Source organism: Rhamphochromis longiceps, linkage group LG13 (genome assembly GCF_057381845.1).
Source record: "Rhamphochromis longiceps isolate RC_006_pf linkage group LG13, R_longiceps_female_GT1.1, whole genome shotgun sequence".
Lineage (NCBI taxonomy): Eukaryota > Metazoa > Chordata > Actinopteri > Cichliformes > Cichlidae > Rhamphochromis > Rhamphochromis longiceps.
Window position 1 is genome coordinate 4,808,577 of NC_140569.1, and position 24,326 is coordinate 4,832,902.

The following is a 24,326-nucleotide window of genomic DNA, read 5'->3' on the forward strand; positions in this document are numbered from 1 at the left end:
AAAAAAACAAGCGCAAATTCAAACGCGACTTCAATATGTCACATATTGACAGTGGCTCACCGATGCCAATGACATAATTACCCAGCTACATTTCTGAAAGAATGCAAAAGCATTGACATATATTTTTCCTACAATAGCCCGACGGGCAGGGAAGAGAAAGATTTTGGTAGCCCGACTGAAAAAAATCGCTAGCTCCAGGACGTCGGGCTAGCGATATTGCAAGCCCTGTATCTGATTGAGGAATCACTCATCTTTGGAAAAGAGAGTTTATTACAGAGAAATGGCTCTTTCCAAAATAAAAGCTATACTATCCGCTTCTTCTGGGCTATATTCTCAGCAGCATAAGGAGAATCATGTGCTAACAGCTGTCTAAATGACTCGGCTAAAGTTAGTAGCATGCTTGCTTTTTTTTGTCTGCTTCCACTTGTCTTTGCACTAGGATGATGTCGGCGTAAATGTGCAGTCATATTCGTTGTGTTCCCACTAGTGCTTTCAGGTTAATCTCGTTGAAATGACCTTAACGCCACAACACGGCAAATCTCCGTTAACGAGCTACCGCCGATCGCTCCGTGCATGGGGCTAGACGGCCAACACGTTATCGAGCTAACTGCGCTAACACACTAGTTCACACCAATGTAATTGAGCATTGCATGGCACATCCAACATACTGTTTTACTTTAGTCCATGACTCGCTTACCTTCAGGGTCATACGTCACATGAAAACCAAAATAATTCCAAACGCCAGATCTGAATGAGGTTCAATTTGCCTGTTGCAAGTAGAGCTTAACTTCTGTCTCGCTAGCTTGCCCTGCACTCTTCCTTCTGACTATGCTGTCTGTGTTGAGCGCTCAGTGGATCTGCGCTCGACAGTGCAGCCTAGGCGGAGTAGTCGAACACAGATTCACTGAGCGCTCCACACAGACAGCATCGTCAGAAGGAAAATTGATAAAATAAATTACAAATGTTGTATTGTTCGATACATATGCGTACCGAACCGAAAGCACTGTATCGAACGGTTCAATATCGATACGAATATCGTTGCACCCCTAATATATATATATATATATATATATATATATATATATATATATATATGTTAGATTTGTATTGTTGATTGTCATTTATGCTTAGAAATATTTACTTATATATGCTTAGAGTTTTGTAATTAGTTGTAGATTGGTAGAGGTTTTGATCCTTGATAGTCTGCAAACTTTGTGTGTATTAGACAGCACTTTGGGAGCATGAGAGGTCATACCGTGTCTTATTATTTTATGGTAGGATTAACGTAGTTGCGTCTGTTCTAGTCTAAGTGCTCTTTGTTTAGATGAACTGCAGGACTTCCTCACCGTGTTATCTAGGATGAACCATCTAGGGTGAGGGGGAGGCTACCCTCTTCCTGACCAAGGATGTTTGACCCTTTGATCAGCAGTACACACACACACACACACACACACACACACACACACACACACACACACACACACACACACACACACACACACACACAGGCAAGGTACTCTTTGTGTGTATGTAGACGTCATATGTTAATGAACTTATGCATATTCATGTAACCTCAATAAAAGAACAGTGGTACGGGAGAACGGACGAGAGCGACTGGGGTCAAGCGAAGGGACGGCGCTCTGTCCGGTCTCTCCCGTGCACGAGTAACATGAAGAACTTTGCCTATTTGTGTCTTGCTTAGCAGTGTAATTATATTGTCTTCAACGTTCCAGCGGATGGGTTCAAGCTACAAACCTATCATTAATTGGTCCTTCGATGCCGGAGCCCTGGAATCGCATTCACCGAGGGGAGGAGAGGCACGCTGAAAGACTGACGTCAGCCAGGAAGTTCCTGTGGATTCGCTGTATGTCTTTTCTCCTCGATGAATGGCGATTGGCGGGATTCGAGGCTGATATTACACGCTAAGCAACACCGAGTAAGTTTAGAGTCCAACTCTATAACTGTACGTCTTCGCCGCTTAGTGGGGCGTTGTCCGTGGCCGCTTAGTGGGGCTAAAATTACGTCTTCGCCGCTCAGTGGGGCGTTGTCCGTGGCCGCTCAGTGGGGCTAAAATTCGCCGTCTAAGTGGGGCGATGTACAAAGCCGCTCAGTGGGGTTTTTTGTACAGAAGCATTAAGTCGCAGAGTTGCGCAGTTCGAACTTTTTTTGGTTCGCCGTCTTAGTGGGGCGAAATACAGACCGCTGTGTGGGGTACTGTAGTGAGTTCTCCACCGCTCAGTGGGGTGTTGAGAAGTTCCGCGGGGTCCAGATTGTGCTGGACAGTAGGCCTATTTTGTGTTGTTGTCATTGTCGTCGTCGTTGTTGTTGTTGTTGTTGTTGTGTGTGAGTGTGTGCGGAGCAGAACATGTGGTCTGTGACACCGACTGTTGTTGTTATCATGGGTTTCTAAGCAACCAAGAGTGAGTCGGAGGGAGACAGACGTTTGTGCTGGACTTTGCTCCTGGCAGCACAAAGTATTTATGTAAAAAAGAGAGAGAGCGACGGCTCCACAGCTGCGTGGGTTCACGCGAGCGCGGTCACGCGGACCTGAGCCGTGCAGTTAATCGCAGGCTTATAAATGGAAGAGATTCAAATGTTAGAAGTTTTCAGAAAACACACCAGCCTTGGAGAGCTGTGGAGAAGGCCAGCCCACATCAGCAGCACTTAAGATATGCTCTGGTGAATGGCTTTCCCCCCACCCCTTGCTGACACAATGTTTATTCTTTAGCTTGCCCTGATCGACAGCAGCCTGTGTGTCAGACCATAGATTTAATTGAGGTGGATAGTTGTTAAAAGTAATCTACATTAAGCTTGTGGTTGCTTAAATTCAGTACAATGACATGTGAGGTGAAGTGATATAGGTAAATATTTAAACTAATGAAGTGCATAGAGGCACTTGACCTGTGTGAAAGACTGTCGTCTTGTTATGAGCCATTGTTGAGATATGGAGCACACCTGTGAAAACAACTAATATGCTGAACCCTGTATGAAACATCTAAAAGTACATGATGGAGGAGCTGTGTTGAATATGAAAGTGTAAGACTTTGCCGCTGTGGGCAGAGCATGCAACTACTGTGTGATGTTGCGTTGCAGTTTTTTTCTGAGCTGATGAGCAAGCTACACGTTATCAGATCAAGAGCTGTCTGGGAACTACTCAAAGAGGGGGAAACAGGGAGTGTGCAGCGTTTCCGTGAGCAGTTTTCCTGCATCTTGACTTGTGTGTAGAGTGTTCATAACATCAGCATCATGTTTTTGTTTATTTGTTTTGTTGGGTTGAAAATAATTAAATAAATGTGTGATCATGCCTATGGATCACCATGGCACGTATCTCCAGCCATATGATTTATTTATGCAGATGACAAAGTGAGTGTGAATGTGTCTGACATCACAGTGTTTTTGTGCACTGTGCAAAAGTAATTGCCTTTGATTGTGAGTGAGAGCGGTGATTCTGCAGGTCACCAGCTATTGTAACGAAAAAAAAAAAAAGAGTGAAAAAGAGACAAAAATTACATTGTAGACGAAGAAAAATAATCATGGGAAAAAGGTTTCGTGTTGATCAGCCGAAAAACAACTACAATGTCATTTTATGCTTTTAAGAAAGGATTGTTCACACAAACACACACACACACACAGAGATGTGTGTTGATTAAGCAGTGATGATAATAATGAAATGTCTTAGTTTGTCACTTTCAGGTGAAAAGCAGACCTGAATCAATTTTCCACATGCAGCGGTCGGAAGAAAGTTATAGTTTAACATCATTGGAAACATGCAGGCCAAGTTTCTGGCTGACTTATTTACAGCGCCATGTGTCTCTCAACCTCACAAGCAAGTGCTCACTCCTCCCTGAAGACAAGGAATGCAGCTCCAAAGAGCAATAACATGGCAGATAAAGACAGCAGCAAGTCCTGAGCAAAGAGTCCCAGCAAAGCAGCAGCAATGTGGACAAACGACATTTGCCACCTGTGGAGTAAAATGGCAAGAAGAGACAGTGGAACACAGGACAAAGCTGAAGGAGAACTGCCGGCTGTTTGGACTGTTGAAGAGTGAGAGGACAACAGAGTGAGAAGACTAGGTGAGAACACAGAGGAATGCTGTTATTTAATGTGGGAAATCAAAATTTGGGTTAGCAAACCTGGGGAAAAGAAAACTGACTGCTTAAGTTGGAAAATTGAGACGGAGTCTGAAACATTGCGAAAATAGAAACATATACAAAATCACACACACACAAGCAGAACATGCATTAACCCTACTAACAATTCCAAACACAAAATGACTCATGAAGACTCATAGCACATTAGTTAAGAAATGATCAAATAGCAGAGAAGTGTGTAGGAAAGGCAGAGAACATGCTCTGCTGGAGATGCAGCTCCACAGACATGCATTAAACCTGCCTAATAACACAAACACACATGCAATGAAAATTAGCTTGTTATCTTTCATCAGTGTTAAAATAGTGTCAATTTAGCAGAAACTTGTTATCAAATGCTGAATTTATCCAATGCAAAAAAAAAAAAAAAAAAAAATGACTCTCTAAGTTGCAGGACAACAGTTTAACTTTTGTGGGAAAAAAGATTCTGGTTTGACCGACCAGTGATCAGACAATAAATTTAGTTGTTAATATAGTAAATTGGGAGAAGCTTCCTGCTTGATTGATGCAGCACAAGTTTACTACTAAATTTACTGTATGAGGGAAATTCTCTTTTAGTGATAACATTTTGAACATGCATTTCTGTCGTCCTGTCATCCTAGTGGGTTAATAGCTGATTCAAATTAGTTGATCGGTCTTAGATTAATGAAAGGTGACTGAATTCTAGCACGAGTGAATGAGATGTGTTGGAGTTGTTGTGTGTTGAGTGGAGACTCTAAAACACTGAGTTTCCTGTTTTGATGTGCGAGTGAATCCTGTATTTAGATACACAACTCTGAATACATCAGAACAAACGTCTTTTGTGAAGTGCATGACAGCATGTCACATGTTTTATGATGAAGGGAAAAAGGAAAAATTGAATAAAATAGATCTGTGGCTTAAATGAGTGAAGAGCACAGACCGGGTGATTAAACTCATAGCTAATATGACATTAGGGTTATGTTGTGTGTTGCGCAGTTGATGGTTGGTTTGGAGTGAATCTAGCTGATGATTCTTCTCCTGTTGTGAAGATGATGAGGAGTTTGTGTCATGACTTAACAAGGCCTTTTTATTTTGATACTTTCACAGTGCACTGAGAGTTTGGTTTGATAATCTCTGTTATTTTTTATTTTTCATTTTTGAACAAGTACTGATTTTTGCTTGTGAATTTCTTTTCTTTGAGCAGATCTGCAAGTCGGGAATTAAAAGCGTTACACGTCGTCAAGAAAATTGTTGCAAGTGAGTTTCTCCACATTTAAAATGGGTTCAGGAGAAAGCCACTTATTTGGGACAATTAGGAAATGAGAGTCCCCCCCAAAAAGGATTCAACGAGGAAATCCAGTCTAAATTATTTTTCTTTTTGAAATAACGTCGTTTTGCTGAGCGTGGAAACGAATGCGATGATAATTTCCACAATTAGCAAAAGAAGGAACCACTGAGTGAATGAGTAAGAATTTTAAAATAACTGACTGACTGACTGAACATGATTGTGTGAAGCTAACCCCCACCTGACAAAGGTGCAGATGAACCCATGTGTTTCCTTTTACAGGAGCAGAAAGATGACAGCAACACTCGAGGTTGCATGATGATTTAACCTTTTAAATGCCATTTTCTGTGTCTGTGCAGTTATCAGGTGTGTTATTCATAGGCTTGAGTTGCTCACAGAGATAACTGTGACAAAGTATGCATACGCCTGCGCAAGCGCTAATATTTGCATTTTCTTTTCTTACAGCATGCCAGTTCTTCATGTGAATTGATGATGCGATTTATACCAGGACAACTGGTTGATGTTTTTTCCTACTACAGGATTTCTGGGTTTATGTGTGAGGAAAACTGTGTTTACAGGTTATGAGTGGTGATGCTGTTGCATTGTGTTGATGGGAAAATGTGAAGGTTACTTTGATAATGTGAATAACATGTGTGAAATTTCCTGTGTTGAGAACTGGTGTTACTTCTTTCCACAGCTAGGGATGGCTAACTTTATGGTGTTTTTATGGCACCTCTGGAATGTGGATGGCCGACGCCTGCCCACCAGGATAATCAATGTGTGTTGCTAATGTTTGTTTTTTGAGACTGCATGTACAAGATTCAGCAGAAGCGGACAAGTGACATGAGACAAACAAATAAGAGATGCGGTGTTATGGAATAGTTAATATGGGCTCATTAGCTGGCCACTTTTGAGCCCATAAATAATATATGAGTGGAGTGACTTTGCTTAAGAGCAGTCACCGATTACATTAATGTTGCCTGAGTACATGGGATGATCCATGTCTGAGGCGACTTATGAAAATAATTGTAGTTTACTGATTTGAGAAAACCTGCACATGACACGTGTCTTGCTGATGTTGAATGCTTCTTGTTCTTATGATACAATTGTTTACAGGTATGAAGTTTGATTTTACTTCCAGATCTTGTTTTCCAGGCCATGATGGTGTGTATGCAGGCTCCTGGGAGAGCCAGGTGTTAAGCAAACTTAATATGCAAAACACACTAACATTTTCATTGCAGGATTATAGGTCCAGGGTGGTGCTGCTCCAGGGGAGGAGATGCCCTGATGTTGCCTGGGATATGATCTAGCTAATCTTTTTCTTTAAGACTGGAATCCAGGTTTGGTGAGTTGACGCATGGGTGTGTCCATGCGTCAAGAGGAGGGGTCCAAGGATTAACATTAAACAATGTTTTTTATTATTGTTGCAGTGATTTGTGTGATTAGCCGTTTTATTTACAAATATTAAACCTATGCAAGTGGTGCACCCATGTTCAGATGAGGCTTTGATGGCCTATAAGTGAAGTTCACTGAACTAAAGAATGTGGTTTGATGATTGTTGACATACTCTCCAAATAGTTTGTCTTCCTAGCAAGGAAATACAGGTGCAGCAGTAATCTCCTGAGAAATCTTCAGAGGCCCAGTGAGAAGCGCATAGCTGACAGGACCAGGCAGTGGTTGAGGTCAAAGGTCAAGCTGGTTGGGGCCCATCATGAGATCAGACCTTGGAGCCACAGCAAGGACCATTTTAACTGCCTGCAAAATAGCGAGAGACCCTCCTGGATTTATCAGAGCCACTGCAAGAGGTCGAGGTCCCAGGAAACCCCGGCACCCTCAAGACAGCACAATAGAGAAATCTCACACTTGGTTGTTTCAGTGGTGAGGGGGGAGTGCTGATTGAGCCCCCGTAGGGTAAGCTCGCACTTCAACCTCCAGCCTCTGATCAACTCTAGGGCAACCAAGTGCGAGGCGTGACGGACCTGTGTGCGACCAGGACCCTCTTGGTTACCTTGACTACGACGCTCACCCTTATAGGACCCCAGCTGGTGCCGGAAACAGCTGAACCAGGAGGAAGGCAGAGGAGATGGACACATGACAACTCTCACCTAAGAGAGACAGATCCAGCAGGCCCAAAATCAGGACTATGCATTACGAGAAGGAGTGCCTGAGAGGATCGTCCACAGGATGGGAGCTGAGGCCAGGAGAGAGGCTTCAGGAGGATCAGAGATCATCTTCAGCACAGCAGACATCACACAGAGAGCTGTGCTACTGAGCTTCCAGGAGATCAAGAGGAGACTTCCCACAGCAAGATTTTAAATAAAATGAAAGATTCAATATTGACGCTGAGAAAGACAATTAAGGTGCCCTGCCTTAAATCTTCAGCAGCGTTGGGATATGAAAACTCGAGGGATGAGGGCTCCATCGACAGCGTAGAAGCAGTTCGAGGATGACATCATGATTCTGTGAAAAGCACAGGAACCAGAAGCTATGGTGGTGATAACAGCAGTTTCCTATGAACATCACCTAACGCTGTGCCACTGTATTGTGCATACGATGACACTCTGAAGGCTGCTGGGATCATAACAGCAGTAAGATGACGGAACCCAGCACCCTTTCCACAGAGAGCTTTTTCTGCAGAGCGTGGACAATGGCAGAGTCATAAATATCCCCCTCACAAGACGAAGGTCTGAAGTCAGGTGATGGGGGCTGGTAAGAGGCCATAAAACTGGAGTGCTGAGAGGTCTGCAGCTTGGAAATAGCTGAGACCCATGTTGACGAACAACAAAACTAACTGGTATGTTTGAATGTTTATTCTACATACATTTGGACTCTGGTCCTATGGACAGTGATGGAAACAACTGGAAGAGACATTCATGACGCCCTGCAGAGCTTAAACCACTCTGCAGAGAGACATGTGATTTGCACACCCGGAGGAAGCACCACCAAGCTGAGATGTTTTTGAAAATGTTATCTTCTTATTTTCACTATTAAATTAACAATTTCTTTGGTTGCTCGTAAGATGCAGTTTGCCATGAGATGAGCTCAATGAATGGGATAACTGCTAATACATTTGTTGAACTGTGTACCTTTTCAGTAATTTAGGGTGATTTGACATATGCTGAGTATAAAAAGGTTTGCATTGAAACTGTCAGACATGAGGTATTCATACCTGGGAACTTTTCAAGCATAAAGGTCAAAAAGGGGGGAAATGTTAGATTTGTATTGTTGATTGTCATTTATGCTTAGAAATATTTACTTATATATGCTTAGAGTTTTGTAATTAGTTGTAGATTGGTAGAGGTTTTGATCCTTGATAGTCTGCAAACTTTGTGTGTATTAGACAGCACTTTGGGAGCATGAGAGGTCATACCGTGTCTTATTATTTTATGGTAGGATTAACGTAGTTGCGTCTGTTCTAGTCTAAGTGCTCTTTGTTTAGATGAACTGCAGGACTTCCTCACCGTGTTATCTAGGATGAACCATCTAGGGTGAGGGGGAGGCTACCCTCTTCCTGACCAAGGATGTTTGACCCTTTGATCAGCAGTACACACACACACACACACACACACACACACACACAGGCAAGGTACTCTTTGTGTGTATGTAGACGTCATATGTTAATGAACTTATGCATATTCATGTAACCTCAATAAAAGAACAGTGGTACGGGAGAACGGACGAGAGCGACTGGGGTCAAGTGAAGGGACGGCGCTCTGTCCGGTCTCTCCCGTGCACGAGTAACATGAAGAACTTTGCCTATTTGTGTCTTGCTTAGCAGTGTAATTATATTGTCTTCAACGTTCCAGCGGATGGGTTCAAGCTACAAACCTATATATATATATATATATATATATATATATATATATATATATATATATATATATATATATATATCAGTTCTAAAAGTGGACAGTTGTAACATGGAGATCGTGGGGATCGTGGCTTTTAGAACCAGGCTCAGGCGGGAATTCAAAGTCGAGGTCAAAATTATTTATAAGGCAAATTTAAAACAACAACTGTTGACCAAGGTGCTGTACATTTAAGATAATCAAAAGAGATTAAAAAAAACATAGGAAGACATGATAAAAACTAAGAAAAAGAAGCATAAAATGAGAAGATTTGAGTAAGAAATAAGAAAAATAAAAGTAGTACAAACTCATTCTGATTTAACCTCCTAAAACCCCAATTCTTTCATGGCATGTATTTTTTTATTTTTCTTTGCTATTTGGGCTGATCGGGACCTGATGAATGTAAAAACAAAGAATTATCTTTTTACCTGATTTTGCTCATTCGTTTTAATTTTTGATAGAACAGAGGCAGTATAATGTCCTCATAAGTGGATATCAGGCCCCTGTAGAGCAAAATTTAGTATTGTGGTCTAGACAACCCAAAATATGATGTCCTCATATGTGGACGCCAGGTCCTGGGAGGTTAAAAGCCAAGGAATAAAGTGGGTTGTCAGACGGGTTTTGAAAGTGTCTAATGTTGGGGAGGTCTTGATATAAATGGGCAGTTTGTTCCACAATTTAGGAGCAGTCACAGCAAAGGCCCCGTCTCCTCTGTGCTTTAATCTGGACCAATTGATCTGCAGACCTCAGTGATCTTGCAGGAGTGTACCAATTTAAAAGATCAGAAAGGTATGAGAGTGCTAACCTGTGCAATGCCTTAAGAACGAGTAATAAAATCTTAAAATCAGTTCGAAAACTAACTGGCAGCCAGTGTATGGATGCTAGTATGGGAGATATGTATTCTTGCCTGCGTGTGCCAGTTAGTAACCGTGCTGCAGCGTTTTGGACCAGCTGCAGTCGGCTAACTGATGACAGAATGACACCTGAGTAAAGACTATTACAAAAGTCGAGGTGAGATGAAATGAAGGCATGGATAGCTCTCTCAAAGTCTCTGAAACGGAGGAATGGCTTCACTTTTGAATGTAACCGAAGATGAAAGAAACCAGTCTTCCTGATTCAAGGAAATAAAGACGTGTTAGCTTCACTTTTTCACCATAGTTTGACCTTTGGCATATGATCTGGGGCGATCGTGGCTCAAGAGTTGGGAGTTCGCCTTGTAATTGGAAGGTTGCCGGTTCGAGCCCCGGCTTGGACAGTCTCAGTCATTGTTTCCTTGGGCAAGACACTTCACCCGTTGCCTACTGGTGGTGGTCAGAGGGCCCGGTGGCGCCAGTGTCTGGCAGCCTCACCTCTGTCAGTGCGCCCCAGGGTGGCTGTGGCTACAATGTAGCTTACCATCACCAGTGTGTGTGAATGTGTGTGTGAATGGGTGGATGACTGGATGTGTAAAGCGCTTTGGGGTCCTTAGGGACTAGAAAAGCGCTATACAAATACAGGCCATTTACCATAATCTTTTTTATTTAATGTCATCAATTTTTCATCTAATACTACATTTCATTGTTTGTGTGATTGTGTTTGCATGTTTAAAAATACATATAAACATGCAAACACACACACACACACACATATATATATATATGCTATATTTTCAAACTGGTCGCATGTAACAATAAATGCCTCTTGCTGCATCTGTGACACCGATACCCTAAGTGCATCCATTACTGATTTGTTGTGTTTTGCATGTATAAGCATGGCAGCAGCAGCCAGTGAACCATAGGCAAATACAAACAAGCATGTCTCTACACAGTCCTCATACAAGACCATGTCACGACATGGGGGGATGATACCATTGAGTCCATATATGATGCAAACAAAATGAACATACAAAATAATGCACCAAACAAACACATACAGACAAAGCACACGTCCACATACACACAGACCCAGCTTGGTTTATTTGGCTGCTCATCCTAGTTGAGAGGCCCTTTGATCACACATCAAACAGATAACAACCTGGGAGACAACACACATGCATGAATTCACACACATATGCAGAGGAACACTCTCACGCACAGCAGAGTGTGAGGATTTGTGTGGAGTACAGGTCGTTCCTGAGAACGAGTGAGAAGAGGGGTAAGAGCAGACGAGTGTCACAGAAAGAGATGGAAGAACAGATGGATTCAAAATGTGAGGAGGGAAAGAAAGAGAGACAGAGCGATAGAAAGAAAAACTTCCAGGAGTGAAGAATGAGTCTTCTAGCTGCACACAATGTTAGCTTTGGTTATTTCTCTTATTTGGGTTTGTATTTTACTCTTTTAAGACAGAAAACAATGTGGATTTGCACTGCGGAGAATACGTGCCTAAGCAATGTACCTGCAGTAACAAACAAAACATAAAAGGAAACTTACAAGGGCTTCCAGCTGGGATCATTGCTTTGAGATTTGGCACTTTGGTTTCATTTGTGTTTTCATTGATGAAAACAGGAAGTGCAATATTGCCAACAGGTGAGTATGTTGAAAGGTTGAAGGGGTGCTTACTTATTTAGTTGAAATGTGTTATATATCAGAACAGACTGAGCTGATTTTTCCGAGCTACATTTTGAGTTATGACTTTTGGTTTATTGTGTTTTCTAAACATATTTAAAAACAGAAATTCACAGAGAAAGACTTTTCAGTTTCAGAGTGGACAGTAAATTGAGGTAAACAAAAACACTGGATAATTGGGTTTATTGAAATTTCTAATCTGCTCAAGAAGTACGAGGAGCACATATTTCTTAACCGTCCTGTTATGTTGCGGGTCAGATTGACCCAGAGCAGAAGAGATGTCACAGAAAACGAAAAAAATCTAAATTATAAAAGAAAATTGTAAAATAATCAGTGCAGTGCTGGCGCAGATCTGTTAAACTAATTATGACTGATTGTGTCATCAATGATGACAAAATGACACAACACAGACACACAGTGATACAGCTGATCAATCACAAGCAATCGCCTGTAGACAAAAAAATAAATAAATTCAAGACTGCACTATGAGAGTGGTCAGGATAGATCTACATATCTCAACATTTGAGTTGGATATTAGCATTGGTTCATTTGCTGTGGGCATCTGTCATATGCAGTAAATTTAAATGGCATACCAGCAGGAATGGGAATCGCGACCTGGTTCTTGTAGAGAACCGGTTCTCAGTAGTCTGCATGCCTGGGTATCAGTTCCACTTGCACTTGCGCTATAATCAGCTTATTTGAGTTGTGCTGGATTAGCTGAATAGTGCCACAGTCTACAACGTGAATTACTTTTATTTTTATACACAAAAGGACGAGAGCATGATGGTAAATTTCAAACTGCATTCAGCAGAGAAACAGCTGAATTATGCTGCCACGGACAGCATGCTAATGCTAGGCTAGCCAAGAACCCAGAGTGAGCTGAGTGAATCCTGCAGCCAGACCCTGAACATCAACAGATAATAAACAGATGAGCAGTCAGGCAGCCTCCATTTCTATCTATTCACGTTTCTAAAGTAGCATCACTGTGGCGCTCACTTTAAACTCAAATCCTCCAACCCCCATCCTTCAAAGGCGCACAGCTAAGATTTCATTTATGCCAGTGTCCACATCATATGTGAAATGTCTGCTGACTGCATACTACTACTAAAGTTACAGAAATATAGATACAAAAAGTGAATACACATCGTATTGATGAAGATGGAAGACATGTTTATTCCATCCTAGTATTCTTAGGAAGGCTGTTTTCCATCTAGTAGCACCAAACTCCTGCTGTATTCCTGCCAAGTTCTCCCCCACACAGATTTGAGTAGAGGAACTTGCTGTAACTACAACATGCTCATATTCAAAGGATTTTATTCATATCTGATTTGCATAAGCAAACACTTTTCTGAATATCAACAAACAACCATGGACAAAGACATACTGTACATGCACATGCACATTATGAATACAGATTTATGCACACATACACTCACGCAAATAGGCATGAATGCACCCACACATTATGCACACAGACACACACAAACACTCCAGAAACAGCTCTCTAATACCAAAGCATCTGAGTCTTTAATGAGCAGGATAATGTAGGCGTCTGTTTTGAAATTCTGCTTCTCGTCAGTATCTCCAATTCCTCACCTCCCTCTCTACCTCCCTTTCTCCTTCTAAATCCCTTTCTTCTACCTCCCCACTCTCCTCCTCTTCCTCCTCTTCTGTCTAGCAGTAGCAATTCAGTTTAATTGGTTTCTGAGTCACCTAATTCCTCTGAGGGACAGAGATAGTGTATGTGAAGAAGAAGAGCGATGGAGAAAGACAGGAAGAGATGGCATATTTAAACATTTAAAGACTCAAATGCGCACACTTTGCATCTACCTCTCCCCTGTTTCTCTTCTTCCTCTTCATTCTCCTAAGGGCTGACTGAAACTTGCTTACTCTAAAACTAATCCTCTCGTATCCTTAAAAGACTAGATACCATCTCCTGTAATGGAAAACATCCTCTTTTAGCTTGACTTTATTCAGGGCATCTCTGACAAATGCACCGAAAATTTGGGGATAAATGCCACCTTCTCTTGCAGCAGATGGATCCCCCCCCCATTGGTTTAAAAGTAAAAAAGATATTTGCACTTTTCCAGGAAAAATGAGCATCATGACCTTACTCCACAAAACGTTCTTCTTCCCTTTTTTAGACCAAACTGAAAGTGCCTTAGATAGTCTTCTCAAAGGAAACTGCAGGAGCAACATTTATGTGGTTGTAAATTACATTATATAGTACCAGCACAGTAGCTAATTAGCCAGTCACACCCTGCTTATGTCACTGATTGGCTTGTCTGCCCTGTGCTCAACTCAGGGTGGAAGGCTTATTACAGCTGACAATTTGGATAAAGCTCGGCGAGCTGCTGAATCTTTTTGTCACCTGTGCTGCCTATTGCACTGTAAAAATTACATTTTATTGACATGAAATAACTGTTTTTTCGTGGCATTTTGGGAAATATGCTTATTGCCTTTTGAGAGCTAGACGAGTAGATCAATACTATGGAAATGACTCTCCATTAAGTATAAAGCTAAAGGTTAGTAGCTTAGCATAGCATTGAATTTAAAAGAGAACTCTGGAAAAAGGCTGGGGTAGCAAATTACCAGATAGGTCAAAGGGAATTTGTGTATTTATACTGACCAATGGGACATTGCATACAAAAACACCTTAAATGAGGTCTTGATATACACCAAAGGTCCACAAGTAAAGAATACAAAATGCCCTCTATATTGAAGTTTGGGAAAATAATATATTAGGAGCAACATGCACTGTTTACGTGCTAATAATGATAATATGATAAAGCTAAACCAGCAGAAATCTGGGATCTTTGGTGACGTTTGTTTGATTTAGAGACTAAAAGTTAGAGCTGGAATAATCCAGTGCACACACACACACACACACCCACACACATATACAAACATGCACGCACGCACGCACACACAAAAGCCAGGAATGGATAAAAGAGCTTCCACAGAAGTAAAGTAGGTGATGAGCTGTCTGATGAAAGATGTCCTAATGTAAAAAGGCAGGTACACATGGAAGATTAAGTAAAATGCTCGATAAAGACTGAGCAATGCTCTCAACTCTCCTTGACTTTTTCAGCCTCTCCTGCTTTCTCATTCAGGCTTTGAAGTTGAGGTCCTCTGTTTATTCAGCAGTGACCAGAAAGAATTGATTCGGTGTTTGTGCCAGCAGGCCTTGAATGTGTTGTGTGCAGGGTATCTTCTTTTAAAAATCTTTTAGTGTGTTGTCTGTCAATATGTAACAACATACTTTAGGTTTTGTTTTGGAGGGTAAAAAGTCAGAAAGTCCCTGTCACTCTGTAGCATGCATGGATACCAGCCAGTGTAAATTTATTCAAGAGAAGAGAAATGTTCAACTTTCAGATAATTAAGGAAATAAATTGCATCTCCAATTTCCATAGTGATTCCAATTAAGCTCAGGCAGTTCAAAGTGTGCACTGCAGCCTCAATAAAATAAGAAGAAAAGAAATCCTTTCTTCTTTCCTGTCTTTTCTTTGAAATGTGACATAAACAGCTCCATTGACTTTTGCCCTTTAAATATTAATGAGATGCTCTTTCCTTCTTCGTTTGCCATTTCTTCACTGCACATCTGCTCTCTCTTACTTTCATAATATATATATATATATATATATATATATATATATATATATATATATATATATCAGAGGTGGGACCAAGTCATTGTTTTGCAAGTCTCAAGTAAGTCTCAAGTCTTTATCCTCAAGTCAAGTCTCAAGTAATGTCAGGCAAGTCAGAGTCGAGTCTCAAGTCACTGGTGTAAAAGTCCGAGTCAAGTCACAAGTCTGAAACTTTGAATTTCAAGTCCTTTCGAGTCTTTAAAAAAAACAAAACGAAAAAATAATGTTGCAGTTATATGCTAAATGTAAATATTAGACCATGTAATTTTAAAATCTGTGTTTTTCTCAACACATGACAAAATAGTGAACTTAGAAAATATACACAAATTGTGAAATTGCACCTCTTTAAAATGCAGCTCAATTAAACTTAGCTCCAAGAATAATTTTCACCGACAGTTCTGAGATACGCTGCATGTTATTCTTGGATGCGGTTGTAGGACCGGCTTTAAAATCGCATGACAAAAATATCATACACATTTAAAAAAAACTGTATCACCAACGTAGCCTGGACAACATTTGCTAGTTAGATGAAGTCAGCTATCTCATCGTAGCATATTTATATGCATATTTATAATCATACGGTTCTTGGAGTGAGTGCACACACTCATGAAGTTTAGTAACTTCAGGTCACTGCAACAAGCCCAGGTACAGTTTACCGACGGATGGGTGCAGGACCTTGAAATGCACCGTGTAGAACGAAAGACCATCGTACGTATCATAAGTTTACCAGTCTCACAAATCGTCGTCATAAATACACATTCCTTAACCGTTTATTAATAGGACCTTGGAGCTCAACGGTAATTAATTAGCAGTGGAAATAATTTCTGGTTCATTACAGAAATGTAGCAGTGACAATAATACTGTATGCTGTAATCGTACTGGGCAATTAGTGATACAAACCTGTTTTATCCTGTGAATAAAAGTATATGTTTTTGTCAATGTACCATAATAACAGAAGCGAAACGCAATATTGTGTCAGGACAATTCACTATTTATGCACAATAAATAAAGGAGCATAGCGCGACAATTTCTGTTCAGCGCCAGACTTGCTTGTAACCTATATCACCAATTATGTTATGAAAATGACGTATTAACTACAACAGCAGACTGACCTTCGTGTAAATGCTTGGAGCAGACTAACCTGTGAGCTGGAGTGTTCTGGGACGTTATATTTGGTCTTTGAATGGCTGCAATCCAGGCCACCCGTCGCCTCTTTGTTACTTCGGAAACATGGCTCGAACAATTTCTCTTCAACGACGTAATCCGATAACAACCGATCTCTTTACCCGTCGGCTTCCCGTGGCTGTCATGCGACCGGCTATTGCAGTTAATAATACAACAGCTTCTTGACATTTTTGTGTTTCTTTTTATCGCTGTATAACTGATTTTAATTGAAAGCTTGCGTGCGCTAGTACCGCTTGCCACGAGTTCCCAGAATCCTTTGCGGTTCTACCCGTGAATGACGTCACATTTTCAATCTCTATATAATATGCATGTTAAATTTTATATTTGGGGTAAAATATCAAGTCTTTTCAAGTAAACCGGTTCAAGTCCAATTCAAGTCCCAAGTCATTGGTGTAAAAGTCCAAGTCAAGTCACAAGTCTTAGAACATTTTTTCAAGTCAAGTCTAAAGTCATAAAATTAATGACTCGAGTCTGACTCGAGTCCAAGTCATGTGACTCGAGTCCACACCTCTGATATATATATATATATATATATATATATATATATATATATATATATATATATATATTTTAACTCTGTTCATTTTTAGTTACCTGTGGTATTTCTGCCAATGATGCTTAGTCTCTTGACCCTTTACTTTTACATAGGTTAGTTGTTAGCTACATATTTTTTCATAAAGTGTTTATCACAACTGTCTGGCACAAATCACAGCTTCAGCTTTAAAACTTTGCTTTTCAGAGGACATGAAGGCGTGAAGAGTGCCGGCAGACTTGGTGTGTTTTGCTGAGTCAGCCTGATTATGTGTTTGTTGTATGTGCGTGTGTTTACGCTCATGTTGGTGTGTCTGCTGGCACCTGTTTAGGAGCCAAGTGTGCATAAGAGTGCGGCTTTGAATAAAAAATTAACTGTGCACACTTGCATGCCTCAGTGTGTGTTCGACACGCTCATTAATTAAACATTTTCTCTCTGATCGACCAGACACTCACCTCGAGAACCAATTAAGTAGCTGTTGAGTGAAAATTTAGAAAATTTCTTTTTCAACGCTGCAAATAACAGAGTCAAGCATCTCAATTTTTCATCTCAAAGTGTTGCATCAACAGACTTCTGTCCATTGAAATATTAAGCTAGTTATGTCATCAGTACTCTCTCTAATTTCGCTCTCTCTGTTTTAACTGCGCTTTATTTGATGTTTTGTTTGATTTTCATAAAGTTTTTATGTCTTCTTATGTGTCTCTTGGGGACAGCCAATATATTGTTGGCAGCCAGAGTGACTCAGTCTGTTGGTGTTTCAAGCACAATCACAGAGCTATTTTTATAGACACATCTTTTTTTCTTTACCTCTGTCTGCTCTGTTCTCATATGGATCGTCTCATTCAGTGTTCTTTAGCTAAACTTGCAGTATTATCCTGAAAGAAAAGAAGATCCTTGGCATATATAAAACTCGCACTGCTGAAATTATTAACTACCTGCAAAGATTTTCATTTGGACCACATGCTTTTCTTCATGCTGATTACCTTCACACAATGACCTGCTTAAGCAGCCACAGGTGTGCTGTCAAATGACCTCATCAACAAAGAATGATGGATCAGTACCATCTGGCCTGACTGATCATTACACACATCTTTCACTAAATGACTATATAAAAGCCATTAAAATTATGTTGTACTACTCCCCTCATACAGAATGTTTGGGTATCGGCATATACCACGAGCTCAAAGTTATACTGGAATATGAAAAAGATAGTAACTCTCCATATGTTTCATTGTTAAATGGTCCAACTTTACAGGAGAAATAAACATCTTTACAGCCTACAAACATGGTTTTAGTCTCTAAAGCCATTTTCCCACTTTAATGCAACTATGCAGGTGGCATTGTATAACTCACCCATTTAAACTGTATTAAGGCCTAAAGTTATGCACATTAAGAGTGCGGCTGCTATGTGTGACAAGTGGGTATCAGCTATCTGCTAGGCTTTACCTAGTTGGCTGACTTCACTGAACACTTCATCCATGTCATTTATGGTTTTAATCGATGGGTTACAGTGCTTTACCATTTATCATTACACTTGAGTTCTTGTGATTGATTTATTTTACTTCACTGAGAAAAATGGGCTTTTGGGGGTGACACAGAATGACTGTTTGCTCAGTCGACCCTGCATTTGATTATACATGTAAATTTTGATACATGTGACTCTTTCATACATCCTCAGAAAGAGTGGAGGGCAAAGAGAGAGAGTGGAAAAAAAGAATAAGAAAAAGAACTGCACCTACACCTGTCAGGTGACAGAACAGATGGCCAAATCTAAATACAGCACCACAGGTACCGAAGACAGTGGGCTGACACTATGTGTGTGTGTGTGTTCCCACGCATGTGCACTTTCATGCTTCTGTGTAAATGTGCACTCAGATGAGGTTAGGAGTGAGCTCAGAGGTGGAGCATTGCCAGCAACCCAGCGGCAGACAGCTGGCCGAACATTCAAGTCCTGAGGTCTAGCCCCTGTGGGTCTGCGCATATGTCCACGTATTGTTAGCAGCAGACCTTATTGTATGTAAAACACTTTGAACCCACGGGGCTGCAAATGCAAATATCCTGTTCTACAAAAAGGTCTTAAATCATCTTTTTAATATCTGTGTGTGTGTGTGTGTGTGTGTGTGTGTGTGTGTGTGTGTGTGTGTGTGTGTGTGTGTATATACACACACACACACACACACACACACACACACACACACACACACACACACACACACACACACACACACACACACACAATGCTTAAATTCAGCATCTATCTGTTGGATGAGTTTGCAGGTAGTGCTGCTAGTCATGGTAATATCTCAAAGCTATCACTAACAAACAATTAAAATAATCATATTGCTTATTGATCCTGATGAGCCTATGATTGCTAAATAATATACATATTTTATTAATCTTATTACAAAAAATAATAATTATGTCAACACAAGCATACACATTTACTATACATGGTTATTTTGCAGCAAAATCTTTGACAGTGTTTCCAACTATGACACTGTGTTCATCAGGATTTTAAGATTCAGGTCATCTCACAGCTTGCTTTGTGCTGCCTGAAAGTTTGTACTTTTAGCTTCAGTCTCGCCGCTGGCTGATGAGTTTCACTCAAGCTAAAAAGAAGAAGAAAAAGAGAAAGGATAACCTAAATCACATGGCAGGCATTCTGTATCAAAGCCTCGTCAGGACAAGTACCTGGCAATGTTTAGTAATTTGTAAGGGTTGTTGAAGTTGTCAGTGCTTTAAATCCTTTACAAATCTCCCATGGCTGCTGCAGTAGGCCAGTCACACTGTGACAGCAGTGAGTGCAGTGATACTCGTGATCAGAGGCTAATCCTACACTGAATTTGTTCGAGACAGTTTCATAGTGCACTATGGGAAGTAGATCCTAAAGCATGAATAGCTTTATGAAGGCGCATTTCTTTAAAAAGCAAGAGAGAGTTTGAAAAGACTAAGATTGTATGACTGTAAATTTCTAGACCACAAAAAATACCAGGATATGGCAACATATTAGGATCATTCCAGGTAAAATAAATAAACAGGAAGATCAAAGTGGGAAATATGCGAGAAACATTAATTTTCCAAGTTTAAGGTAGTACTTTATAAGCAAAACAGTTTTTTGAATTTACCCTCTCACTTCAAAAGGAAACTTTGGATGTTGCCACTTGCAGCGTGCTATCAATTAAAGTCGAAACTATCAAACATGACCTCTTTTGCAAGAATACTTCAAAATAAGAAATACTACTGATTTTGAAGAACCACTGCAGTGAATTTGGCTATGAAAAACAGTGCATGATATTGATTTACATAAGATAAACGTTTATATCTGAAACGACAAAGAATGGACATATATAAGGATATTGGTGCTTATACCAGCACGCTTTTGCACCTCCTTGGTGATGTATTAATCTTGCATACCTTGTTTATCATCTAAGTTTGGCGTTTGACGAATTTCATGCAAGCTTGTTAAGTGAAATGATAAATTTGTTATTTGCTTTCATACCATACACAAAAGATTAAGGATTAATCAGATGGTCTCTCGCTGTACCATATATGATCAGCTTAAACATCTGGCTTCCAGCTCCCATGTCTCAGCGATTTGATTTTTTTCTTTTACTGTTTGTAAAACAACATTGTTCTCTTTAAACTGGTAATGGGGAGTAGTTGTCCTATGCCTACACATTATTAAAATCAATAGATTGTTATTTAAAACATTTTGTACATTGCATCAACAATCAAAATGACAACAGCGAAAAATTGGAAAAATAAAATAAACATAAAATGATGCCACTGGTAGGTCTATGAGCGGTGCTTCTCAATAATAGATTATTATTACTTTGTCATCCCCATAAAAAAATGCTATATAAAAATCTTCACATAAGTTAGTCAATGCAGTTTGGTTTTGTCCATCGTGAATTCCCAGCCTAACAGAGCAGTCGATGTAGTGCGTTAGATATATATTTGAAATTTATATTTACTATTGTGCCTCCCTACCCAGGGACTGCAGATGGAAATGAACTGCTAAATTAAGTACAAAGCACTTCTTTTTCCTGTTTTGTGCATCATCACTGACAAATAAATAAATAAACTAAACTAAAAATAAATTCTCTACTGTTTGTTATTGCACGAGGAATCATTATAATATTTTTTTTATGAAAGAAAAAAAAACGTTTGTCTTCATTCTTCAAGAGCATCTCACACGTTCACGACTCAGCCTGCACCGGCAGGTACGGGTCACGTGATTCTGCATTAGAATAGAATAGATCTTTATTAATCACATGGGGAGGTCCCTGCAGGGAAATTATCACAGCACCAGTTCACATTAAAACAATTAATTAATTGATAAATTAAAAAAATACCCAAACTCCTACAAATAATTAAGACCAATATACAACACACAGTAGATTGCTCTGTAAGTTTATGCTGTTTGACATTAGCCTTTACTTTCAACACAGTTTCGACAAGTTTGGTGTAAAAGAGTATCAGTGTTATGCTACGGAGAACCATGGATTTCCAGTTCTGAAGTTAAAATCTCACAGTTTCATATAAACCCCTCTTTAAGGAAGTATCCACATAAGGAAAGATGATAGGTTTGTGCACGACCACCAAGAAGCCTGTGCTTGTAAACGTAAAAGTCACAGTTTCTTGAGTAGATTGTGAAGTCATTCTTTTAAGGTCTCAACAAATAGAGAGGTTAAACTCAAAAAGTCCATTACAGAGAAATAATCACAGCGAAGGATGGCAGTCCTTTAAAGCTGAGTTTGATATGATGCCATACAATCACTACACAAGTCGCAGCTAAGAATGATTGCCAACTGTAGCATACACCATAGCAGACTTTGTTTTGGCCCCGTCCTCATTTACAAACCATTCATCCATTCTCTTCTATTTAACCTTGTCAGGGTTGCTGGAACCTATCCCAGCTGTCTTAGGGCGAGAGGCAGAGTCAGCCCGGACAGGTCTGTCACAGGGCTAACACTGACACAGACACAGACACAGACAACCATTCACACCTATGGGCAAATTAGAGTTTCCAACTAACCTTTCCCTACTAACTGCATGTCTTTGGACTGTGGGAGGAAACCGGAGTACCCAGAGAGAACCCATGCAAACATGGGGAGAACATGCAAACTCCACACAGAAAGACCCTTACCTGGTGGTAAATGGCCTGTATTTGTATAGCGCTTTACTAGTCCCTAAGGACCCCAAAGCGCTTTACACATCCAGTCATCCACCCATTCACACACACATTCACACACTGGTGATGGCAGCTACATTGTAGCCACAGCCACCCTGGGGCGCACTGACAGAGGTGAGGCTGCTGGACACTGGCGCCACCGGGTCCTCTGACCACCACCAGTAGGCAACGACTGAGACTGTCCAAGCCGGGGCTCGAACCGGCAACCTTCCGATTACAAGGCGAACTCCCAACTCTTGAGCCACGATCGCCCTGGTGGTTGAAATGAACTCACACCCTCTCTTCTTGGCTCTTGGCGAAGGCGGTCGCACTTTTCTCCTCTCCTCCTTACCCTTATATTCCCTGCTTAGCCTCTTGTGTCCTTGTCTTGTCTCGTGTGTATTACTTTCCCTGGAACAGTCTCTCACTGTCGTTCTCTAAAACCTAAAAGAGAATTATGGATTTGATCAACTGGTCTCTGAATGCTATTGACACCCTTTTCTCAACGAGAAGTCTGCGCTCGGGAGAGCCCGAGTGCCCTGGAGGGACTTTCCCTGCCGGATACAAGATGGACGGGTGGCAGAACTGGAGGGTCACGTGCCTGGCGGGACTGTCGATCGAGGACGCTGAAGATATCTACCTATTTGGAACCATGATAACAGGGTTCTTGCTGATCGGAGCTGGCTTGGCCCTGACTTATCGGAGAAATAAGAGAGCGGAACCGGCTGTTCAAACCCCCCCAAGGCTGCCCGCTGGAATTGAAGCGATGGGACGAGGCGCGACCTCTCACAACGAACGCAGCATGGTTAACACCTTGGAGACGCTTACGGCTGCCGTGAAGACTCAAAATAACAACATTGAGCGTATGATGGGATACATCAAAGAGAGGCCTCTTCAATATGAGACCCTTGAGCGAAAGTTGGATCACATCGCAGAACGGCTCACTGCAGTTGTGGGGTCTCAGAATCAACAGAATGACAACACCACGGAACAGAAGTTTGATACCATCATGGGGAGGCTCGCGGCTCTCCAACGGGAGATCGAGAGACCAGTGTCGGAGTGTTAAAGAATAGCTTGAAATTCTCCTGAGCTGCTCGCATAAAAGAAAAATCAACGACATCAACATGCGGACACCACGGCGCCAGCTGCAGGCTCAAGGCTGGAGCCGAACAAAAACTCCCTGATAACGACTGTGTGATGACTATTCTTCCCATCCCGTGCAAGGCCACCTGGGTTGGCTAGCAGACTGTTTACTTAGCCTGATAGGGTGAAGGACACTTTCTCAGCTGAACTATGGACACGCACACACATACACTTACACTGATAAGCATTCACACATCCCCCCTCCCCTTCCAATGCCTTCGATGCTTGTTGCTTCCTGGGAACACGAGGCGGGTCTGGGCCCGCGCTGGAGAGTCGGCGCAGTGGCAGGATGGCTGCTGTGTTGCCTGGGATTACTCCTTATCCCCTACCCATCCCTGTTGCTGGTCACATGCTCTATAATGTTGTACTGTGGACGTTTATGTGCTTTTCTGTGCAGAGGAGTTTTTTTTGTTTCCTGTTCTCATGCTGTCCTCCTGTAGCCCAGCATGAGTAGGGGTCTCTTTTCTTCTTCTTGTACTTTTCCCATTGTAGTGTCCATTTCAGTGGTTTTTCTGTAATGCAACTGTTCTCTGACTTATATCCCCATGTGATGTCTGTGTTGTGTGTGTAAGGTCGGGGGGCGGGTTCATTCCACTGCAGGGCAACCTGCATGTGGCGAATAAACTTTGAACTTGAACTTGAACTTCTTGCCCCCCACAAACAAATCACTTATTATTGTTTTGTAACCAAACTCTGCTTTCAATCTCAAATCTCTTTCTTGTTTGACTTTCCATAATACACGCAGGCACAAACACACATAGATGGAGCTAACGACGAAAACAGGCAAGTGGTCAGTAGAAACCTTTTCTCTTCTTTTTAGCACAGTAGGGGTTATTTTGTTTACTCTCACTACCTTGA

At 41.1% G+C, this 24,326-nt stretch overlaps 2 protein-coding genes across 2 annotated transcripts in view; one reads left to right on the top strand and one right to left on the bottom strand.

Annotated features, from left to right (window-relative positions):
- nrg3a (neuregulin 3a) overlaps nucleotides 1-24,326 on the bottom strand; it is a 356,064-nt gene that overhangs the window by 261,376 nt on the left and 70,362 nt on the right. The gene's annotated exons all lie outside the window — the stretch shown is intronic.
- On the top strand, nucleotides 22,783-23,391 carry LOC146655255 (uncharacterized). Its single transcript, XM_085427250.1, has one exon. It carries the CDS (start codon nucleotides 22,783-22,785, stop codon nucleotides 23,389-23,391), a length of 609 nt encoding a protein of 202 aa, XP_085283376.1.

Excerpts from the sequence above, each read along its gene's own strand:
- LOC146655255 (XM_085427250.1), top strand. The coding sequence starts at position 22,783 with ATGGATTTGATCAACTGGTCTCTGAATGCTATTGACACCCTTTTCTCA.